General features: G+C 31.4%; 1 protein-coding gene across 1 annotated transcript in view; it reads left to right on the top strand.

The window, feature by feature from the left end:
• The window catches only part of LOC111638614 (peroxidasin-like), a 95887-nt gene that overhangs the window by 63117 nt on the left and 6950 nt on the right, over positions 1-25820 (top strand). The window contains exons 12-15 of the mRNA XM_023384356.1: positions 2437-2601; positions 6404-6676; positions 15110-15373; positions 18048-18281. Of these exons, the coding sequence (XP_023240124.1) occupies positions 2437-2601; positions 6404-6676; positions 15110-15373; positions 18048-18281 (936 nt within the window). The remainder of the gene's footprint in view (positions 1-2436; positions 2602-6403; positions 6677-15109; positions 15374-18047; positions 18282-25820) is intronic.

Genomic DNA, 25820 nt, shown 5'->3' with positions numbered 1-25820 from the left:
TGAATGATGATTTATTATCTATTTAGTATTTCTTATGAAAAATTGTATTAATAATGTCACATCAATACCTTTAAATGCAATATAATTTTAATTGCACACTAACATTTCTGGTCATCTTTAGCAACTTTCTTCAAGGAAGAAAAATACATTCTAAATAGAATGAATACTATCAGTATAGAACTTAATTTGATTTGCAAGTTAATGCATAGATCAAGATCATAATTGTTCAAATTAAATGCATGTGCCAAATGTCTGTTTTTCTGGTATTCATCCAAGTCATAAAATAATCAGCAAAAAATTACAATAAAAGAAAAGAAAAACAAAATAGTATAGGTTTAATATAAATAAATCTTATATCTTTCTGTATCATATTAGTAATATTTTCCATGCTCCCAATATTATTGTGTCAGTCTCTGCAATTGATTGCTTGCCCCTTTAGAGTTGCTTTGTAAATTTGACATGCTTCAGAATGTTTTATCTGCCTCATCTGATTTTCTCTATTATTTTATCTTGGTTCCAAGCCACTGAGATAGAAGTGGGATCAGCAAGCACATATGCTGTGAGCTCTGTATTAGGGTTGGCTTTATTGATGGTATCTTTATACTCTTTAATCTAGAGCACAAGCAATCAATTACAGAGACTAGAACACAATATTGGGAGCATGGAAAGTGTGAGAAGCTGGGGGCCAAAGGGGTTCCCTATAGACCACTTATTCGACAAGTCGGTAAGACCCACTCACTTTGTCACTGGATGGCTTTTGTAGATTATCAGAGACAAGGAAATCAAGAGATTTCTGTCTCCTGTCAGGGTCTGACACCAGTTAAGATAGAGTTAAATGTGTCCTAACTTGTGATTATTCAGATCTATTCAGTTCACAGAGTTAAAAAAAAAGGAGGGCTATTAGTTGAGTGGGGGAGGATCATGGGTAAGTTGATGACGTATCAGCTGATCCCGAAATAAAGAGACCGGCTTTAACTCAACAAATTTACTATAAACTATAATAAAAATTACAGAGGACAAACATAATAAAGTCACATAACCTTAATGTTAGTTTTGTGTATCATAAGCTCAAGATGAACAATTATAGCGAGTAGCTATTTCCATAAGAACTAAATCTAACTTATATTCTAAGTCGACCGAGAGAGTTAATAATTCTATGTAAAATACCTGGGAGAGAGTGATGATGCCTCGTGATCCTTTTTATTTGATGTTGGTAAGACGATCATGGTTCTAGTCGAGGTATTGTTGGGCCATTGTCGAATTGTGTAGGGAAGACGAGAGTTGAGCGGATGGAAGTGGACCGATCACTTCTTGGCAAATGTCTGCCTCTATTATGATGGGACAGGTCTGGGAGAGGTTGTTCCCAGTGGATGATTGCCCCAAAGTTTGGATGCTTTGTTGTTATATGCTCTTTAGGACTGGGAAAATGATCAGGTGATTGGATGTTTTTGGAGATGAAGTTGCAGCTGTTGGGTCATAAGTGAGCTGGTGATGACAGTAAGATGTTGTCTAAACAGGCAGATAGGGTAATGTTTGGTTTGTGAAATGTTAGATTCATCCTGTTTACTCGTTCAAAGGTTGACATTCCTCTCTTTTAACAATAGATTGTTATAATTTATTTGCATTTGTTGATGAGAAGGGTGACATTCAATCCTTTTTTGTGTGTTGTTTTCTTAACAATTGCGATGGAGAAATTGGTTAAATTCTCCTTAAATTGAAGAAAGGTCAGGTCCTCAACCTCACAAAAGCATTATCATGATACAGAAAGATATAAGATTTAATTGTTTTCGGTTTCTTGTATTCTGTATTAGACTGAAGATTAATCTTATCTTAATTGCAAGTACAGTATTTGTTAAAAAGTTAAATCTTAATCCATCAAAATAAGACAGAGTTGTAAAACCAGTGAGAAGTATAGTTAAGCACTTGGTGTCATTTCTTCCAAACATAAGAATAGATAATTGTCAGTCCAGTGGGTTGTCAGCCTGCCAACAACTATTTGTATAGTGTTTTTACTTTTGTTTGTTATTTAAAATTGGATAACCATCCCCAATATATAACATGTACTCTTGCAAATTATCTTTCAAACAGAGATAACCTGTGGATTAGCCACCCAAAATTATGGTAAATACAATCAGTTATTTTTTAAAACATTTTAATGAGAAATATAAACAATTTTTTTAGATTGCTTATAATTTTACATCATTGTAGAAAGGAAATGTTACATTTAAATTTTCTTTATACAAATTATAAGTTATTGAAAATTATTATACAAATTTAAAATTATAGAAATGAATAATTTTATAATTATTTTAGAACAAAAATTTTGAAATAAGAGAAATGTTTTTATATTAAATTAACAACCTATAAATTATTATTTGAAAATGGCATATTTTTCAAAAAGAATTTTAAAAATGTCTGTGTAATTTTGTTTTTTAGGACAACCACTCAACTTAACTAGTGGACATTTTGAAGTGTTTGATGAGGGTAATATGTTACGTATTTACAACACTCAAAAATCAGATGAGGGTTTCTATCAGTGCCAAGCAGAAAATGAGATAGGGCAAAGAAATTCAAGTGCTTTTCTTTTTGTTAGAGAAAAAGGTATGATATATATAATTTTATTACAGATAGAAATAGTTTTTATTCTAAAATCAAAATTTAAGAAATTTAGTATTATTATTAAAATATATAAAATTTTATGAAAGATTATATACCAAGTGTTTAGTAAAAATGTACTCTTCCTTTGTCAGTAGTGCTTGATAAATCAAGAGTGTCCCCCCAGCATAGCACAAAAAAGGGTTTTTCTGTCATTTTTTTTAAATATTATATGGAAAAAGTTTTGGCTGTTGCACTTTAATTGCTTTAGGGATATTATTTTTTGTCAGGACAGAAGTGGAAAACCTTTTTAAGTGCATGTATAGGGTTCCTAAGCACCTGGCACAGTTGGGAAAAGTCAGGAACTTTCATTATTGTTTGGACAAAGTTATGGAAAGTCAGGAAATTTGTCAAAATTTGCCTCCTTGGCTGCCTTGTTGATTTTTTGCTGACAATATGCCTGACTAAGTGTAGTTGTCTGCAGGCAACAAGAAGTAATGTTGTGTAATATAGCTTATGAAAAGGGATGCAGAATATTTTCAGGTTCCAAAATTTCTCCCAAGTACAGTAGAGCGTTGATTTTTCTGAATCAATTGGGGACTGGGGTTGTTCATATAACTGATATTTCGGATAACCGATTTATATACGAAAAAATAGTTTAACGTATCCGATGTTAAAATTTTTATCCGTTGCGTGTTGCTTCGCGTTGAATTTTCGTCCATGTTAAGCCTAACAGAGACTATTGTATTGTTAAAAATTAATTTTTTATTTTGTACAAACAAAATAAATATATTGAAAAATATAAAAACAATAAAAAATTATACTTCAGATGTTAATTTAGTATCAAAAACGTAAAATATTTGAGTAGCCCAAGACATAGCCAAAGATTGAAGCGCCACAGCACTGGTGAAAATTTAAATTTGCAGACTGGAATTCTTTCGGATGATTGACTTTCAGAAAATTGACGCTCCACTGTATACACAAAATTTCTCCAAAAATTTACAAAGTACAAAAAACGATGATAAATAATACCATTTAATTTAAAATTATTTATCATTTTTAATTTTAATAATTTTGATTGTATAACAAAACAATTTCTGATTTTTTTTTCCCATTTATTAATATTTTATAAAGTTCAGGAAATTTACTAAGAGATAAATTTAATAAATATATACTTTCGTATATGGATTATACAGGATTTGTTAATGAATAATAAATAAATAATTTGCTTTTTCTTTTTTTCAATTCCATGTAGATTTATGGTTGTGGATTAATAACAGAATAAACTACAGTCAAACTTAGTTATAATGAGCATTAGGGAACTGGCAAGATTTCTTTGTTATAACCATTACTCGTTATATTCGTAAAGAGCAGTGACATAACTAGGGGGAGAATGGGTGGCTTCTTTGGGTGCAAACACATAGGAAGTGCCTTACAGGCAGCAAAATTTGTAGCTACACCACTGATAATTAATGAAATCTATCTTTTAATTTTTAATTCTAAATAAGTTGATTCAAAAAATATATAAATATATGTAATTACATTACATTGTATTTTTATTAATAGTTATATAAACTACAATATAATTAATATTTAATAATTTATTTTTTCTTAATTAAAGTTAATACTAATTAACATACTAATTAACAATAATTAACAATCAGTCTTTTGACTGTTTTTATCTGCAAATCTTAAACTTGATGACTGCTTTATTTTTTGATAATGTCAATACAGTCAAAGATGACAAAGAAAACTTTCTATGCACTTTGACATTTTTAGCACCACATTGTACTTGTGAATAATTTCTACTTTTTTTGTAAAATGAGAGAGATTTTATTTTTATCATAGACATTTTTCTCATATAAGGGTTTGTTTTTAATCAGAGTATATGGCAATTTTACATTCATAGTGTTGTGCTGTAGCATACCAAAGTAAAACAGTGTGAAAGTGAGGATAAGAATGATAAGGACTGCACAAAAAGATAAGGCACAAAACAAATTTAATCAGAGAACGATGTAATTCTGAGGTTCATTTACATTTTAAGTTATAGATGGGAATTCCGTCACCCTTTCTAGCTCGACACGAGAACAAAAAAACGATCTAACATAACTTACGCGATGCGACAATCAGGGATCTTTTAGGTTAGGACTAATACAATATTCTTACATCGACGATGATAGTTGACCCCTCCGTGTAATGTCTCTCTCTTGGTACGCTGATTTCCACTTCCATGTGGTTGTTCCTTCCTTCCTCTTTCCTTTCGCACTTCAATTCAATTCTTCTGTCGCAGACCGGACACTGTCCAGGAGAAAAAAAGGTACCTCATACACATGGTTCTTCCATTTATATCCCGCGCCATGTACATGACGTGGTAACACACGTCAGAGCGCAGGGGCCAATCGCGAGCATGACCACCACCACACCGCAAGATGTGATGCATATTTACAGAATAAAATTACAACACACACCGATACGCGACAATACGAAATATATAGATATATATATATAATGACGACAATACATATACTTAGTGATAATCACTACAATAGTGATGATTAGGTAAATTGGCAGAGTAGTGCCAGAATCTAGTCAAGAAAGAGGGGGATGGTTTCCAAAAAGAAAGTTAAGTGATAAATAGGCTTGTAATTCATGCAGGTCATAAAACTGATTATCCAGTGATCATAAAACTAAGTAATCCTCTCAGTTTTATCTCTTTCACGAATTTGGTATCAATTTCTTACTACTAGAACAATTAAGAATGTTTGTGTGTTTGCTTAGCTACTGAAAATTTGCTTGGTATATCCGTAAAATACCCTTGTTATAACTCTGAGCAAATGTATGGAGATATATGTAAATTAAAATTTTCATGGTGTTTTGCTCATTATAACCATGAACTCATTATATCTGTGTTTATTATAACTGAATTCAACTGTACTTTAATTTAATAAAACATTTTATTTTTAGTTTTAATAATTTGACAATAATAAAAAAATATATAACTGTTAAGTAATTTGGTAAAATAACTAATTAAAAAGTTGGAGAAACAATGGCATATATGCATAGTAAGTCAAATGCTGTTTTATTTTATCAATGTGCTATATTGTAAGGGATGTGAGGGTCAGGAAATTTGTACAAAGTTGGTCAGAGGAAAGTCAGGGAATTTAAAAGAAAAATTTGAATAGGACCCCTGTATGTACTGTACCAAAATCATCAAATCTTTTTTTTAAAAATTTTATCACATGTCAACTGAAATTTTTGGGAATATATTATTATTTAGTGTCTTAAATATTGAGAGAACCTTTACAAATAATCAAAAATCCATGTGTAAATATAGTTCTAAAAACTAGTTTTAATTTTATTTGTCCATCTAACTGATTTTATTCATCAGTTGATTCATCCAGCTTGTGTTTTTTCCATGGCTAGCACAATATACTTCAGAGACATCTATCATATGGTTGACAAGAGAATCAATTTCTAATAGAAAAAATGATCCCTAAAGCATTAACGCTTGGCAGTCAAAACTTTTTCACATAATACTTTAAAAAATGACAAAATCCTGTATTTCATGCTGTGTTAGGCAGCATTCTTATTTTGTCAGGTATGCTCCTATGGTGAGTTTTTTACCAAACATCTGGTGTATATAATTTATTGAAAACTTATTAGGCAATTATATATCTGTTCATTCTTTTCAAATAATCTTGCTCTTTTAACATTTAACTAAAAGAAATGCTTTAGGCAGAAAATTAATTTTTACAAATAAAGACTATTAAAATAAAATTGAATAGTATTAAATATTGCTACTTTACAGCACCACCTGTATTTTCTCGAACACCTGATGATATGAAAGCTATAATTGGCTCAAATATTGAGTTACCATGTCATGCCAAAGGTGATCCACCACCACGTATAACTTGGAAAAAAGATGGAATAATACTTAAAATGGAAGATAATCATCATCATGTCAGTCAAGCTGGAGATTTATATATGTTTAAAGTTCGAAAACAGGATGAAGGATTTTATGAATGTGTTGCAGAAAATGATATTGGATTTGCTTCTGTCTCAATGCATCTGTCTGTCAGAGGTGAGAAGTTGATACTTGCATTTTAAATATTTTTATTAATTTTACGTAATGCAAATGATTATTTACAGAATATTCATAGTTTAATACACATCAGATATAATCATAGTATTATATTACCAAGTGAAAGCTACATTATATTTTAAAACAATAAGAATTATATGTAAGATGTCTCATTTTAACCAGAAAAGTCAAACATCTGAAAAACTAAGCAATACAAAAAAAAAATGCCTGAACAACAGTTATAAGAACCAGAGGGAAAAAATATGACTGTTAGTCAAGGTCATGTAGATGTCATATTTTCAGTGTCATAATGAAAAAATGTTTTTCAAATGGAAATCCTATTCTCAAGTTTGTCTTGTTAAAATACTCAAAAATATGCTATGTTGATTTGTTTCATGTGTTTTTAGTGACATTGTTTGATGATGTGCCATCAGCATTATTTTTATCTATATTGTATCTGTTACCTAGTGGATGTTGCAATCAGATTTACATCTTTCTGAAGATGTTATTTGTATGTGTGTATGTCCAAGTGTGAGGACCTTTGCTTTTTTAACTTTAATATTGTTAGTTGTATGTATTTCTTAAAATCTGAAGTTTATTTTTAAATTTCTTTTACAAAAACTGTTTAATATTGCCACCATTTTTCTCAAGGCAAAGCATTACTCTTTGCTAGAAATTTTTGAGAAAACTGTGAATGGAACATGATGAGGAGTGTTTTTAATTTGCTCTTTTGTTTTTATCAGTGATGGCAATTCTTTGATCTGTATGATGATTTTAAGATACCCATATTGAAAGTATTAGTTTTTAGAAATTATAATAGATGTCGTTTGCACACATCCCGCAACTCACTTCGATCTCGATTTACCTACAATCTGGATTGTAACTGTCACCAGACGAACGTCAAGCTGTTCGCACAGGCAGTCCACTTGAGAAGAACCCGGCTATTACATGCGATGATAAAACTGACATAACTACACAGTTAGTCACGAACACCAACAAACAAAGTTTTTGTTAGAAATAAATACTTTTTCTTGCCATATATCTAATAATTGACAGAATGCATTCTCTCTCCAGATGTCTTATTTATTTCTCTGTTGATAGCCTGACACATGTTCTGCAGCCATCTTGTATTTTCTCACATGCATGGGATTGTCGGATCTCTCCTATGACTGGATCTAGTTTCAAGAACTCTCGAGTCGATCGCGATTGAACCTCATTTCAGTCGAGATTGAAACAGTTGAGAGAGGTCACACCACGACATAGTCGCCAACCTTGGTCACAATCTAGATCAGGGGTGTCCAACCTTTTTGTTCTTCTTGGCCACATTAAAAGAAGTCATGGAGTTTTGGGCCACAAGTATATACAATATATTTGTGACCCAATCCTTAAATATACAAGTATATTTAAGGATTAACATGTCTAGATTATAGTAATAAATATTAAAACTTTATCACGAATAAGGATATTTTAAAAAATTACTTCTACAGACCCTTTCAATTTTTACTTAGAAATAAATAAATTCATTTATTATAAAGGAAACAAACAAAAATTTATTTGAAAAACACAAATATTTGTTTTATTTGGGTCTCTAATTAATAAAAAACGACAAAACACCATTTTAAAGTGCATTTTTATTCGACTAATATATTTATAAATAATATGTAGCCCAGAAAGTAGCCAATGCGCAAAATGAAAATTTTTACGCCAAACTGAAAAAAGGGTAGCCAAATCTTTCAATGGTCTTTCAATGCTGGAAAGAATATAAAATAATGCTGGAGTTGGAACTCAAAGGATTATAGACCCAAATTTGAGAAAAGGAGAGAGGGGCCAAAAGATAAAAAGTATGATAAAGGTTAAATAGACCTTCTGTTATGCAAATATTGACCCTTAATTTTCCAACCTTCCTCACTACTTTTTATCTTTTGGCCTTTCTCTCCTTTTCTCAAATTTGGGTCTATAATCCTTTGAGTCACAACTTCAGCTTTATTTAGTATTCCTTCGTCATTCACACATCTCCAAGTATTTGAAAATATTTCCTTTTCACTCAAAAATAAAATATGTATAAAAGTTTACAGCTTTGTGAAATTTCTTTTTTAAGTTTAGGCCGTTGAAATAAGTAAATAAACAAAAATAAAAGAATTTGTTGGTTTTGTTTACACGTTTATTGGGCCGCATTGGAACTTGCCTTGGGCCGCATGCGGCCTGTGGGTTGGACACCCCTGATCTAGATCAAAATACTCAGTGCAAACGGGGTATTAGACAGTGGTGATTACTAAATGTGTAGACTGTGCCCATGCACAAGGCCCCAAATTACAGGGACTCAGTTCTGTAAACTCTAGGTCCTAGCTATGCCCTATGTAATTTATTTTTTGCTAAAATAAAAACTTCAGCAAATGTGTAAACCATTTTTGTTTTGCTGGGCAATGCCTTATTTGCATTTTTTGTCTGGGTCTTTTCTGTTGCTTTTCCCATTGTCAGTGTCTGTGATTTTGTGTCACTGCAATGTATGTAGAATGTGTTTTATGCATTTTCTGTTTACGAAGACCAAAGGTCATCTGCATCTATTGTGTAAAGAATATCTTATTTTACAATTTGCTAAATTCTTCTAATATGTCAATAGTGCTTCATGTGAAACACAAGTCATCAGGAGTCTCATTCCCTTTCACTTTTCTGTACCCATTGGTAGCCAAGTAGTCTAAATTTGGGTAGTTGATAGAAGATTTGTACCTCACCAACATGCTGGCCATCTGGAGTTTTCTGGGTTTTCATTATGTGTCTAACACCTAAATAGTTTCCCCCATAGAAAGTTCTTCCAGGAGGCATTTTCCTTTGGCAGATTGCTCATGTGTTAAATTGCCATATCCATCAAACAAAAGAAATCTTTTCTACTTTTCCAAGAACTCTTGCTTAAAAACTGAATAAATGTAAAGGCTAGTGTGCATGAATATGTGAACAAACTTTTGCAAGTTGAAATGGTAATGCAGAAAATCTAATGTCAGATTTTTTGCACATTGTCACATCATCAAACCAATTAATGATAAAATTGTGAAATCATCCATTAGATCATGTTCTTATCATTCTTGAGAGAAATAAATGTTTTGTGCATGCTCTCAGTTCAGAATGATTTAAAACTCATTCCAGCACATTGTATAAACATCTGCATTGCTGATAAATCTTGTCAATGTATTCTTGAATACAAAAAATGTCAACAGTTGTTTACATTTAAATAAATTATCTAAGCAACTTAAGGTGTAGTTGGGTGGTCTGTCAACAGTAGTCTTATCAGAAGTCTTTAATAGCTACTGACTTCAGAAAAATTAAAATCAAATAAATAACAGAAGATTTCTCATTAAACAAAATATTTATTTCTGTTATTAGCAGATTATTATTTTTGTTTCACTATTTATTATTTTCATTATTTTCTTTATATAGAGTTTTAAATTTATATCAGAAAATAACAATAAAGTTAAAATTATAAGCAATTTTTTATTGTTTTTTTTAATTACTCTAATATTTGACTCCTTTGGAAAAGTTATGCTATCACTATTTGATGCTGTTGTTGGTTGCATCACAATTTTGCAGTGGCATTCCGTCCTTGGAAGTGGTGGAAGTGCCGCCTCCCTTGTATTTTCTAAAATATAAATACATATTGCATGTTTATATTCATATTTTAACGTACTTTGAATGAATTAAAATTAATATTTTATTATAATTGCATTATGTATCTTATTACAAATTTCTATACTATGTTTGAAAAAACCATAAGATTGCTATTGTATATTCGAATATCAGTGGCGGAATGGAAGCGCTGTATTGTCAAAACTGGGTCAGCTTCCAAGCAGCCAGATTATAAGCATTTGCGCATGCACTTTACAGAGCACCAACCTCACCCAGTTTAGCTGATGGAAGCTACACACCAAAATATTGTATAATGCTTCCAATGATTTTATCTAGGACTGGTTCTGGGCTGTTAACCGCCTGCTGGCTAGATATTTGGCTGCCCTCGCCTGATTATGTGAATCATGAGTAGATTTATAACTTAATCCAACCAATAGAAATTTACTGGTATGTTCTTATGATAGTTCTGTATAGTTGACAGGAGTTTTAAAAAAAATCCATTAAAATATTTGATATATTTGTTATGCTCTCCCGTCTTATATTACTTACGAATTTCAATGTTAAACTAGTGATGTTACGATTTAGTATGTTCCATCTATAAGTGGATGCAGAAAAAATGTGTACAATTCTTGTACAATGTTAAAAAATTAACTGTTACTTTGGCAGCATCATTTACAACTAAATTTAATGAATGAGATGCGTGAGGTACAAAAAAAGCTGCAGAATTTATATTCCTTAAATTTACGATTTATGTATCGTTGTCATAAAAATTTGTCTTTCCACTTCTTTCCCAAGATTACAAATATTCGAGTACAAAGCAACTGGTTTCAACTTATTTCTACTTAAGTAGTAGTTAAATAATTAAGAGATTAGGGAATTAGGGACATAAATAAAACCCTGCCAAAAGAGCTGAAATTTTACTTAAAAGCTTAACTGAACCAATGTCTAGCCAAGTACAGTGGGGTCTGATTTCTTTGAAATATTAGATGTAATAAAGACAGAAATTTTTCCAGTTCAACAAGAGTGTTAAGTTGTAAGTTGAAAAGTTGTAAAGTTTGGAAATTTCCATGGACACCTGGTCCTAAAACGAATCAGTTAGAAAACAAATGACGGACAATCTATTATGTTTAGCATATGTAGATTTTTACAGCTATGGTGAGAAACGTTTAAAATTTACAACCCTGTCGTGTCCTTTGACATATACTAGTGATGCGACAAAAGAGGCATTTTACATTGACCGATATCGGCACCCTTGAGATTTGGCAGCCCACGTGCATGCATGCACTGCACACCTACCAGGACTGTCTCCGATTCCATTCAGTAGTCACTCTTAGGGAGCTATTTCACTAAATGGATTGTAAAGAATATTTTGTTATTTTTATGTACGTTTCTTTATAAAGTTATATTTAATTATAAGTTTCTTTTAAAGTATATTAATACAATTGAAGAATATTTTGTACCAGGTATGTATATCCACCACACATTTTATTTTAACAAGTAAGTTTTTATAATTTTATTTTTAATTTTAGCCCTTGTATTGTGGCTAGCGATTCAAAATGTAATTGTGATATTGAAAATTTATTTTAAAAAGTTTTGGCTCGAGACCATATAATGAAAAAGAAAACATTATTATAAGAGAAAGACCAATGCCTAAATTAATTATAAATACATCAACAATAAAATTTATGAAGACGTAAAATGGCTTTGTGGATGCATAAAAATGCAAAAATTGTTTTGTCGGCCTTGCCTACTATTTTCAAATGAAATTACTGTGTGGAATAAGAATGGCTTTGATGATTTAAATAATTTGGGTAAAGCTGGCAAAAGACACAAAAATCGTAAATGTCACATCGATTATTTTGTAAAATTGAAGCAATTTGGAAATTAAAGCGGAATAGAATTTAACATTAGTAAATAATATAAAATAAATATTGAAAATTATAACAAGATAATTATGGCTAATAGATATATTATATGTAAATTAATAGATATTATATGTTTTCTCTCAAAGCGAGAATTGGCATTTAGAGGGCATAGGGAATTTATTGAATCTAATAACAAAGATAATTATGTTGAACTTGCTTATTTATTAAGTATGTCAGATAACCTATTAAAAATACATTTAAAGAAGTGTACGGTTTTTACTAACTTATCGAACAAACAAATATGAATGGACCCTGATGCGCAATTAACTGATTGCCCTGTAAGTCGACTTCTTATACAGCTTCCCTATCATCAAATGTCATAGCACACCACTGCAATTTTGATGTTCAATACACTACATTTTAGATGTAAACTCAAAGGAAGAAATCAAGTGGTGTTTGATCAGATCTTGCAAGCTACGAAACAAAACCTTCTTGACCAATCAGCAATTCGGAAAGATTCAGTAATTAAGGTGAACTCTGGCATCTTGATTGTGTGTGTGTGTGTGTGTGTGAGTTATGCACCACATTACATAGCAACAGCAAACTTATTTTTCAAGATATCTAAGACCCACCAAAAGTGCTTTGAAAAAAGTATGCATCAACAAGTTACCCTATTCATAATATTGCACCAAATGTTAATGTACAGTACCACCAGTGCTGTATATCAATCTGGCATATCCCTCAGCAATTATTAGGTATCAGTGGTAAAAATTGTGGCAATTTACAACTGCATTGCTAAGAAATGTTGCTTTATCTCTAAAAGGCATACTTTTGAAGAAATATTATTATTCAATTTTGTTGCCATGCCTGGGGATAAGATGTGACCATACTGCAACTGTCTCCTGTTCAAATAATGCTTGGTAATGAATTGATCTTAACATTTGATGTGTGGTTGATATAGGTATGCCCAAGTCATGTTCTATTTGTCAAAAATTAATCATTATACAGTTAAACCCCAGTTTTTGAACAAATTGGTTCATGAACAGAATTTCAAACTCATATTTGTTCCAGTTGCCATACAATAACTCAGTTCTTGAACAAACTATTTGGCAAGAGCCGACCACAAATTAGAGAGACACAGACAGTCAACTTCCTATACTTCCTATGTTAAAGAAAGTCAAGGACCCGACCAATCAGCAACAGGACTACCAATTCAGAAATTAGTGGTGCTGATATTGTCCACTTCATTAGACATCATGATACAAATCATTGATGACTATTTCAATGTAAATCCATCTCTGTAATCCAAAAAAGCACCCTTTGGTAGATGTATCTCACAGAAATTGCTGTGAGATACGTCTACCAAAGGGTGATGTAAGTTTGGATTACAGAGACAGATTTACATTGAAATATACCATACAGCAAGCCAATTATATATCATTGATGACATTGCTATTTAAATTCAATTTCAGTGCAAATGTGGGAAAGATACTACTACTACCCTTTTTGGTATTCATTGCAGTTGAATTTAATTTAAATTAATAAAAACCACATTAATTGACGTTCAGGTAATATAAATAGCATATAAAAATTTATCTCTAAAGGTGCTTAAGTCAAATTAAATAACAAAAATTTTTTATATATAATACAGCATTACATTATATACAAGATATTATTGTATATAATGTATACAATAATTGTTTGAATGTAATATTTTACATTGCATTTGTAGGCATTTTTAGCATAAAATATGGCTAAAAAAGTAAAAACAAGCTTTATTTTGGGGGTCGAGAATGGATTAACCCATTTTATATTGTTTTTAATGGAAATTTGTTTTGGTTTTAGAATAATAAATCAGTTTTTGAACAACATTTAGGAATGAATTATGTTTGAAAACCAAGATTTGACTGTATATTATTGCCAATATTACTATTGCACAATTATTATTAATTACATAGTTTTCATTGGTATTTTAAATTTTGTGTCTTTCTCAATACAGTAATTCCTGTCAAGCTCTTCATTCTAGTCAAACAATTGATGAAGTGTTGGAATAGCTTCTGTGTGGAAAAATGACTTCAATAAGTAGAAGCTGCTCTTCTGTAATTATGTCAGCACTTGGCTGTAGTTTGGAAAAACTGTAGATCTATAAATTCCCACTATCACAGTCTGTCCCTCCATCTGTCTCCTTCCTTAATCTTGATAATGGAGTTAGAGAGATGAAAGCCAAGACCATATATGGAAAGATTAGGGGCAGGAAGCCCCGATTAACTATATACAAACTTTCAATGCAAACTGGAAGTCACGTTATTTAAATTCAAAAATTTTCTCCCAAAAGGAGTTAGCAATAGTCATTCCAATCATCTATCTAACAGGAAAGATATGATATATGGGGACAAGCCACTACTAATTTGAGGTGGAAAGCATATATTTTAAATTAAATAAATTAAAAATTGCAGCCTGGCATTGTGATGATAATACAATAAATAATTGCTCATTTAGTTTTTTAGATATTTGATTGTTCTGTTTAAAATGGAACAGCCTGTTCTGTTATTTTATTTTGTGTAATATTAGATTATAAATTTGAGTGTGCTTGCTGTTGATTTTATATCTTTTGTTTTGTTGTTATGTTGTGAAACTAAATATGTAAGGTTGTTAGTACAGTTGATTTTAAAATTATCATTAAACTGTTAAATTGAATTTATTGATTTCCATCATTTTAAGAAGACTGTACATATAAAAAGCATGTTTGATAGACTATGATTTATTTGAATGAGAGTCTGTAATAATATTTTTTTTTAAATTATTTTTGTCATATATTATAATTGTTGGGTTTCTACCAACTGTGTACAAATTACAGGTGTGATTATATAAAATTTATTACAGATGTTTAAATTTCTTCAAAAACATTTTAAAAATTTACTATTAACTTAAATTATGTAATTTGTTACAGATGCACCTTATGGTATTTATCCCGGAGATCGTTATTTGGTATCATCTGTAGAAGAAGCACGGTTAGAAGTAGAGAAAGCTATAAATCATACAATTAATCAGTTATTTAATAGTACAAGCCCTCGAAGACCTCCCGAATTATTACATATATTTCGATTTCCTAACGAAGATACACGTAATTTGATTCGTTCTGCTGAAATATATGAAAGGGCTTTACAGATTGTATGGAATAAAGTTGAAATGGGAATAAAATTAAATTTATCAGGTAAGTCGATTTAAAATTTCAAAAAGAAAAAAGTGATGTTCATATAAATAGTTTTGATAAAAGTGAGTTATAAAGATAAAAAATTAATTTGAAACAATTTACTACAATAAATTGCTAATCTACAAACTACAGTTTATTTTAACTTGCTTAGTTGTATATTACTCTTGCCTTGAAGATTATATGCTAAGTCAATTTTCATTTGTATTTGCATTTTGCAAGTATAAAATATATTCAAAGTAGAAAAATTGTTGATCTGTTTACTTTTATTGTAAAATTCAGAATTCTAATTTTTAATTAATTTTTACCAACTTTACTGTTTATTTCTATGTAACACACAACAACTTGATTAAAATTAGCCAAATATTTCATTTAATTAAAAACAATTTTATTTTACACAATTATTTTACTTGTTTCCTACTTACTTACTGTCATAACTTATTTATGTTTTCTTATCATTAAATAATGTGTGATAAGTTATATTGTCTTTATTTTTAATATTGGTGAATAACCCAATTAGCACTTTAATTTAGAATCATTAGTTTATAGGTAAAAGGGTGTTTTGTAGCATTTTAATGTTACTTGGAGAATATAGTGCATTTTTAATAGGGTGACTGCACTATGTTGGAATGAGGTTCAAATTTTGACTCTAATAAATAATGGAAAAACTCATCCTTATTTATGAGATTTTAATTTACAAAAAGTTTCTAGAGACAAAGTATGCTCATAAATTACTGTAATTACTTAAACTTTAATAACTATTTACTTATTACTTTGAGTTAATTAACTCTGAAAGAAAAATAATTGTAATTGATAACATTATAAATATATATTATTGATAAATGGTATCTGTTCTAGTTAATTAAAAAAAAAGAAACAATTTTATCTCTATATAATGCTTTTAGGAAGATACATTTTTTGTCTAAAATTTCAGTTTTGTTAAAAATTTTCAGCTTATGTTTACAAATGTTTGAAAATTGTTTTGAAAAATTGTAAATATAAGCTGAAGGTGGCCTAAACTAGGTTGAAAACATTTCCATTAGTAAGGATTTGAATAAGGTAAAATGTGCATTAATTGTATATTCTGAATTTTGCTACAAATGAATCTGTTCAGTCAGTGCCATAACTAGGAAGGAGCAAAAGGTGCACCCTGTGCAGGTGCACCTTTTGCTCCTTTCGTTCCATTTGGAAAGGGAGCCCAAAATGCATGTATTTGTTTTATTATTTCCAAAACCTAATTAATTAAGGGGCCTAAATGCAAATTCTTGCCCAGGGCACAGGAATGGCTAGTTACGGCACTGTGTTCAGTATTATTTAGAAATTTTCCATACATATTCATTCAATTACTAATTCTTATATTGATTATCATTTGATTATTAAAATATATTATATACATATTTTGTAAAGAAAAGTAAAAATCATGGACTAATGATTTAACATGTCCTTTTCCTTAATTCATATTGATCAGAGCCAGGATACTTAATCAACTCTTATAATACTTTTATTCAACAACAATGCATTTTGGATTGACATAAAATTGTTTTTATCTCTCCTTGGGCTGCAAAAGTTTTAAAAACTATATAAATATTTCTTAAAATTATAAAACCTTTTGCAAGAAAACAGTAAGGACAAACCTCATAATACTTCAGAAATTTTTATACTATTTTACAGGATAAATTGTACTTGTAGAGATAAAGTATATTATGTAGGAAATATCAAAAGACGATTAAAAGGAAAATTAAAAGAGCATTGAAATAGCCATCAAATTAATTATTGTCATTAGTCTCTGTGAATAATACATTGTGAAGAAAGTAAATGCATTATTGATACAAATAGTATAAAAAGTTTATATAGAGAAAAGATTTATAGTTGAGAAGATTCAGAGAATATATTGCAATAATTCAATGTAAATATATTATTAATTTAAATAAAGGGATTGAAATCATTGATGTATTATATGACATCATGCTTAATTATAAAAAGTGCTGCAGATGTGAGCAGTGGCATAGTGAACATAACTGGCACCTGGGGCACGACACTTTATTGGCTCCCCCTCCAGAAACACCTATAGTTTATCTTGGAGACCATTTGGGCACCCCTCTGCAAGTGGCGCCCGGTGCATGATACACCCCCTTGCACCCCCTTCGCCACGCCACACCACGCCACTGGATGTGAGATAGCAAATAAAGTATTCTTTTATTAATGTTTTATAAGGTATTGAAGTATTATGAAGTTTGTTCTTATTGTTCTCTTTCAAAAGGTTTTATAATTTTAAGAAATATTTATATATTTTTAAAACTTCTATAGCTGTGGAGGGATTGAAACAATTTTATGTCAATCCAAAATGCATTGCTGAATAAAAGTATAAAAAGAGTTAAGTGTCTTGGACTCTGATCAATATGGATTAAGGAAAAGGATGTGTTAAATCACTAGTCTAAGATTAAAAGAAGAAAAGTTTTATATATTTTGTATTAGGCATTATTTTTAATAAAATCACCTATATAATTATTACTTCATCATGTAAGATTTTTTTCATCTGATGTATTTTTATAGCTACTGTTTAAGTAATTGTTTTAAAGTTAATTTTCTATTTATCTTTGAATTATTTATCTTAAAACAATTACACAAATTAAATTTTTATTTTTAAATTAATTATATATGTAATTTTAATTTTCAGAATTTTCATATTACGACATTTTATCACCACATCAGTTAGAATTGTTGGCAAACTTGTCTGGTTGTTTAGTTCATCGACCAAAAATAACTTGTTCCGATATGTGTTTTCATAAAAAATACAGAACATACGATGGTACTTGCAACAATTTTGATAATATTATGTGGGGAGCATCATTGACTCCATTTCAACGTCTTCTTCCTCCAATTTATGAAAATGGATTCAATACGCCAGTAGGTAAGATATCCATTTGCTTTAAATTAAGAAAAAATTTGACACTATAAAAGAAATTAAATCTTATGTTTAATATCAATTAGAAACACATTATAACAATATTTATATATCAATAATTACAAAAAGTATTATATAAATGATTTCCTGTGTTTTAAGTTACTTAGGGCTCTAATCAAATATAATAGTATTGACATACACGCACCAAATCAGATTGAAAACAAACTGCACAAAGCTGTATACTTTAAGATATACTGTATTTGTAAATACTTTAGAATGCAATGTAAATGTCAAATCACCTGAAGAATATAAACAGAATAAGAATTTTGTAACATAAAAATTTAAAAGCTGATCATTTTTGAATCAGATGTTTAATTAAAATGATAATTTAAAATGCAAATTTCCTAAAAAAATTTTTTATAAAATACTGATTTCTTACTACTGTCTTACTTCATGATAAATTTTATAGTTGCATTGTTGTATTATAATTTAGGAGTATAACAGAAATATTTTAAAAATATTGTAGATAATGATTTTATTCCATTCTATTGAACTGATATTAGCTAATATTTCACTTACTGTGCTGCTTGTTTGTAGAAATTCTTCCTTATTCTCACATACATTTCTTATAAATACTGTATTTTTTATTCATTAATTAAATCTGGTTTATGTGCCAGTAAATCAAAAAACAACCAAAGAACAAAAATCAATCAATTTATTTGGAAAACTAAAGTGATGATAACTAGCTAATATCCAGAGAATAAACCTTAATATATTAACCAATCATAGGAAGGAGCGGCCGGATGGCCGAGCAGTCAAGGTGGCAGCCTACCGCTCTGGGGGACCTGGGTTCGAATCCGAATGGTTCGAATATGTTGGGCCCGTCCCTCGCCACCCAGCAGCTCCATTGTGGGCCTGGCCAAACCCATAATGGGCTTGCAAAAAGAGGCCCTCTTAGTGCCCACAGGGCAGAAAGAGTTTAAAAAAAAAAAAAATCATAGAAAGGAAGAAAGCAAGATCTTTAGAGGAAAAGAAAATGATTTGGTTTTATTATTTAATATTCTAATTGACTAAGTCCTGATAGCAGCTTAGTTATTGTGAGAAGAATTATTTTAAAATGCATTTCAATAATTTAGCCAGTTGAAACACTTGTCATATTACTGAATAACTGTGTGTTTGGATCTTGTCTGTCTGAATCCTTTTTTCTTTTTATAGATAGACATTTAGTTAATACATAATTAATACACTATAGGTCAATGGCAAATTTAAGGGATGCACAGATGGCAGCTGCACCTCTCTTATGGCATTGGTAATTCATTACTTTAATACTAATTCAACACACCTTGATCCAGTCCAGCTAGAGTTGAACTGGATCAAGATATTGTAGAGGTGTATTTTTGTTCATCCAGTTTGAGATGTATTACTTTTAACATTAATTCTTCAGTGATATATTATTTCTTTGGCCCTTCATAAATGTGACTTAAAGCATGAGAAAGTGCATTGCCTTTCTTTTGCAGTTTTTTATTTGATTTTCAAAAACTTAATTTATCATCATAGTAAATTCATTTTCCTTTTGTTTTGTTTTCGCAATGACAGCCAACTGCAGGTTATTGGAGAAAAATTTTATCATCCAACTGGATTCTACTGTTGATATTTTTTAATGAAAAACAAATTCATATAAATAACTGATATAGCTGTTTCTACAGTAGTGTTACTTTATCTTTGTATGTGCCAAAAATTTTGGAACAGATTTATATATAGTGTATATAATTTTCCGAGGAAAGCCAGATTTTCAAGATTGTTCTCTACTTAAATCAATTGCAAATTTTATTTACAGTAGAGCGTCATTTAGCCGAAAGAATTCCAGTCAGCACATTTAAATTTTTGCTAGTGCTGTGGCACTACAATCTTTGGCTACTCCAGTATTTTTTTTTTTTTTGTTGGTGTGTGCTGTTTTTCTGAGGACTGTGTGATGCTGAATCAAATGTTCTTGATACTAGATCAACTTCTAAAATATATATTTTTTTTTTTTTGGTTTTTTTATTTTTCAATATATTTATTTCTTTTTCTTACAAACAAAATAATTTTTAACGATACAATAGCCACGATTATTATTTTAAAAAGTTTACATTAGGCTTAACATCGACAAAAATTCAACGCGAAGCGACACGCAACAGAGAAAAATTTCAACACGGGATAGGTTAATATATTTTTCGTATGAAGCCAGTCATCTCACTACTTTGTCTAGTTTCTAAACATTTAACATTTTTAGAATTCTCTTCTTTTATTATCACTTTTCATATTTCAGACAATTTTCCACATTATTCCTGTTTACTACTATATGATCTAAGACTGCTGCCTAAATATATATCTATCCTATTATTCTTATAAGTATCCTAAGCTGTTTCCAATTCACTTTTGCATTAGAATCATTTGCCTCCCTTGCTAGCATTGTTCCTAAAATCATTCCAATATTCTTCCATTTGAGTTTGTAAGGTCCTAATCATTTATCTTATGTAATACCTGTTTTTGTCTTTACTATTTTCTATCTTTACTACATACACTCCAACTGTCTGAGGTCTGGAATCTTAATTTTCTCATTTCTTAAAAACAAATACTATTCATCTTAACATGATAAATAGACTATCTGTTTCTCCTTTAAAACACATCTTCATAATCTTATATGACTGCATAATATTCACTTTTAATATTACTCTTCTTTCTTCTCTTTTTGATCTTTGTTTCCTTGTTACCATTTTCCCTCATTTTTACAGATATCTTCCATTTTGCTTTTTATCCCCTTTACAATCTTCAGAGAAATCTTCACTCTTACAAAATTCTCTCTTAAAATATTAATTTTTCATTTTAAATCTTTTGGGTTGTTGTTAAACTAAGTTACTGCATGCAACAATCTCATTGGTTAAATTAGCAGTGCTTATTTTAGTTGCTTTTCTTGTTGCAACAATGATGGCTGCCTCCATGATGGAAATATGCAAATTGAATTCTTATATGACATGACAGTAAAGTTATAAGGTTTTGATCACCATGAAACAATATCCTGCTTGTACTAATTTTTCATTTAAAATACTCATTAGTAAAATAAAATCAATTTGACAAAATAAAACAATTTAAATATACAAATAATCTACTTAAGAAGCTGCCCACAGCACATAGAAATTGCTGAAAAAATTCAAGTGGGAACTCCAAACACCTACTGTATAGTCCTGCTAATCCCATAGAGCAGGAAATAAATCACTGGGGGGCTGGATTTATAAACAAGGACAAACTAAAAAAATTGTGACTCATATTTTTCTCTTTACCAGCTAGCACTAGGCCTGTTAGATATAGTCCACATATAAAATAGTAACCTAAGGTTACAGGTAAAAGTGAAAGCATATATATAATACATATGAGCCCTGCTGACCACAGTCATAGGTACAGGGAGACTCTGAAGCTTAACCATCTCACAACCTTTGTAGCTATGGTTCTGATTATATAACATAAAAAAAGTCATTGACATGCCAAGAGTTGCCCACCTATGGCCTAGGATACTGAACAAGGAAGATGAAACAGCCAATGAAAGAATAATAGAACAGATATATATTTAAGCAGCAGGCTTAGATCATGGAATAGTGAACATGAATAATGTGGAAAAATTGTCTGAAATATGAAAAGTGATAATAAAAGAAGAGAATTCTAACAATTTTAAATGTTTAGAAGACAAAAAGTAGTGAGATGGCTGGCCTCATAGGAATGGAAAACTCAAAGTAGATTGCTTCTATTTGAAACTGAAAAATAAAAAGAACATGTAACGCACTGTTTACGAAAACCAAAAGCGGTTACAAGTACCAGGCCTGGACTTTCCAAAACAAACAATAATTTCCACAACCACAGACAATAAAGTTTAATTCTATTGACAAAAAACAGACAATAATGGGTTAATTGAATAATTGAAAAGTAGTAACAAAATCAATAATCAAAGAAACTTGTATGTATATCTAATCAACAAAACTTTTATCTCCACCTTAAAAAAAAAGGATTTTACAGCAAAAGATAAGATTTCCTCTAATTTATCACCTCTGTCGTGGATGTGCCGCCTTTTATTCTACTTCGAGTGCAGCTCCGCACTGTCTTAATTTACATAAGTTGTCGTTACAGGATCAGGCACTGATGCAACTAAGTTTGCTTTTTCTTTCATGGTCACAGGTGCTTAAGAGTTTGTCCTTAACAAAAAAAAAGAACCCAGAAAAGAAAATAATTAAATAAAAATAATGCCCAAAACATAAAATAACAATCAGACATTGACTCCTTTACACCCCTCCCCTCTTAAAAAAAAGAAATAATTTTTATTTCTCTTAAAGGGTTTGCAAATCATTATATATCTAAAAGGATGCCTGTCCTGTTTCTGTAATATTGGTATAGGTGTAATATTGGTATAGGGTGGTCAGTTTGCGGTCGTACTATAATTAAATTGAGGTGGAGATTTACAATTCCTTAACACCGATGATTGACCAAAAAAAAATTGTAAATGTTGTCAGTGATGTTTTTCTTTATTCATTTTTTAGACGTCTGTTTGGCAGGCTATCGGTAGTTTATTCTCTTTCGGGGTTGAAGTCGTCAGGGTGATGGCGACGTTTGATCAAGAGGAGTTGGTGATGTGGTAGTCGTCGGTATAGGAGTTGGTGGTGCTTGTGGAAACAAGTTGTATTTCTTAAGATTTGATATATGATGTCGTCCATGTTTGGGTCCTGTAGTTCGTAGACTAGTGGCGATATCACTTTGGAAATTTCATAAGGTCCAGACCATTTTGGGGCAAACTTTGCACTAAAACGTTTGGGAGAACAAGAAATTGGATGAGTTTTCAATAATACTGGAGTACCCACCTTATAATCTGAGACGGCGGCCACTCTCATATAAGTTCTTTCTTGTTGGTGTTGAGCCTTTCTTATGTTTTTCTGTGCTTGCTCTAAAATCTTTTGGAATTCATTATATTTTTCCTCTATACTTTGAGGTTGGTTAGGCTGATTTATGACGCAATCCCAAGGAAGTGTTATTTCTCTGCCGAGGTGCAATTTTGTGGAGTCTTGTACACTGGTATGTACAGCAAGAGCTAACTTCTGGAGGTGTAGGTCCCAATCCCTATGATTTTTCTTCACATATGCTACGATCATTCTGCCTAGGTTTCTATTCACTCGCTCCGTGAAGTTTGACTGTGGGTGATAAGGTGTAGTTAATATGTGATTTACAGCTAGTTTCTCACATACCTCACTCATAAGTTCTGAGATGAATTGGGATCCATTATCAGATACTAGATTTTTCAGCATGCCGTATCTGCAACAAAATTCATTAACAAAACAATTCACAACATTAGGTGCTGTAATATCTTTTAGTGGGAATAATTCCACCCATTTGCTAAAGTAATCGACTATTACGAGCATATAGGCATTACCTCTTTTGGATCTAGGATAAGGTCCTACTATGTCAATACCTACTTTCTCTTGGTTCTGAAGTTTTCGTACTTTGCAGGAACTCTGCAGGTTTTTGTTGTATCCATTTGGTCGTGTGGCAGCTGGCTACATATCGTTTAATCTCTGTATTCATACCGGGCCAATAACATCTTTGCCTTGATCATTTTTCTTGAGCCCAGGTGACCTGCTGTCGGATGATCATGTAATTCGTTTAATACTGCAGGCCTTAGTGCCTCTGGAATTACTGGTCGTGGACATCCTCTGTTGTTCTTCCTACGATGGTAGTATAATAAATTATCAATAATTTCATAGTGTCGTGACTTACCGATTAATTCTGATGCCAGTCTTGGGTCGGTGGGTAGGTCACCCTCCTGCAAGTATTTGTATAACTCTTTCCAGTCTGCGTCATTTTGCTGAGCCTGGATTATTTCATCTCGATTAGTGATACTTATGATGGTTAGTAACTTGGTAGTAATATCAGTTTCCTTTACATTGTCAGTCTCGAGTGGTAATTGAGATAAAACATTCGGAAGCTGGTTATCTTTGCCACTCCTGTGTCTAATAGAAAAGTTAAATTCTTGTAGGCATAATGCCCATCTCATTAGCCTACCTGAAAGGTTTTTCGAACTCTGTAGCCATCGCAGAGCGGCATGATCGGTAACCACCGTGAAGTCCGTCCCATCGAGGAATTCTCGGAACTTTTCCACAGCCCAAACGATGGCGAGGCATTCCAATTCAGTTGTTGTATAATTTCTCTCAGCTTTCGGCTTGCGTAGGCTATGGGGCGGTCTTGACAGAGAACGGCTCCTAGTCCTACTGTGCTGGCATCGGTGTAGAGTACAAATGGGACGTTGGGTTCAGGTAGCTGTAAAACAGGAGCAGTTATAAGGTGCTCTTTTAATAATTGAAAAGATTTCTCACAGTCAGGACTCCAAGTCCATTTGATCGTCGTAGACAGTACAGTGGTTCAGCTATAGTTGCATAATGAGGAATAAAGCTGCTGTACCAACTGCACATACCTAAAAACGTGCTTAGCTGCTTCGTGTTGTTAGGTTGTGGGAAGTTTCTGATGGCCACCTTACCTTGGTCTGTAGACAAACTTTTTTCAGTTACATGGAACCCTAAATAATGTACATCGGGTTGGCAAAAATGACTTTTGGTTAATTTGATTTCAGGCCTGCCTCTGACAGTCTTCGCAAAACGTCCTCAAGGTGTTGAAGGTGGTCTGAAAAGGTAGAAGAGGTACAGGAATAACCGAAGGAATATTGAAGGTGGTCTGAAAAGGTAGAAGAGTAGATAATTATGTCATCTAAATATACCTCGCAATATCGTGACCTTATTCCATTCAGGACTCTATTCATCAGGTGTTGAAAAGTTGCAGGTGCATTTTTCAAACCGAATGGCATTACCAAAAACTTGTAGAGTCCCTCGCTAGTAATGAAGCTTGTCTTGGCCCTATCTTTCTCTTTTACCGGTACTTGCCAGTATCCTGACGACAGGGGCGCCGCTAGCTGTTTGATCACCCGTGTGCAATACCGATTATGCCACCCCCTGTTTAACTACGACTACTTATGCTGAGCTTGCCAGAAAGGCTCTTCAGAATTGTCTCATAAGGGTGTGAAAAAAGAAAAGAAATACTTTACAAAGAAAAACTATTTATTATTACTAAGTTATTTTTGTTTACTTAAGTGTAAAATCATTATAAATATTTATCTACAGAAATTGAACTCTTCTTGCCTTTATGTTTGAGAAATCTGCTATCAATTTTCTTGTATCCAAGCTGTCTAAGATTTCATGTTCAATTGTAACTATAGAAAAATTACTTAGTCTTTGCTGGTGCATTGTTGATCTTAAATAGTTTTTATAATTTTTAACTTTGAAAAGGACCTTTCACCAAATGCAACTGAAACCGGCAATGTAAGTTAGTGCTATTCCTGTGTTCGGAAATGTTGAAATTAAATCATTAGTAAAAAGTTATTGTAATAGGGTTTGTAGATCATTAGACTGGTTTTCTGGAAAATGCAACTTGAAAGTATTGATTTCATTAAACAAATCAATACCGTCAATGTCTGTTTCG

Source organism: Centruroides sculpturatus, unplaced genomic scaffold (assembly GCF_000671375.1).
Source record: "Centruroides sculpturatus isolate CEXI.00-Female unplaced genomic scaffold, Cexi_2.0 scaffold1183, whole genome shotgun sequence".
NCBI classification, from domain to species: domain Eukaryota; kingdom Metazoa; phylum Arthropoda; class Arachnida; order Scorpiones; family Buthidae; genus Centruroides; species Centruroides sculpturatus.
This window is presented reverse-complemented; position numbering and strand designations above follow the sequence as displayed.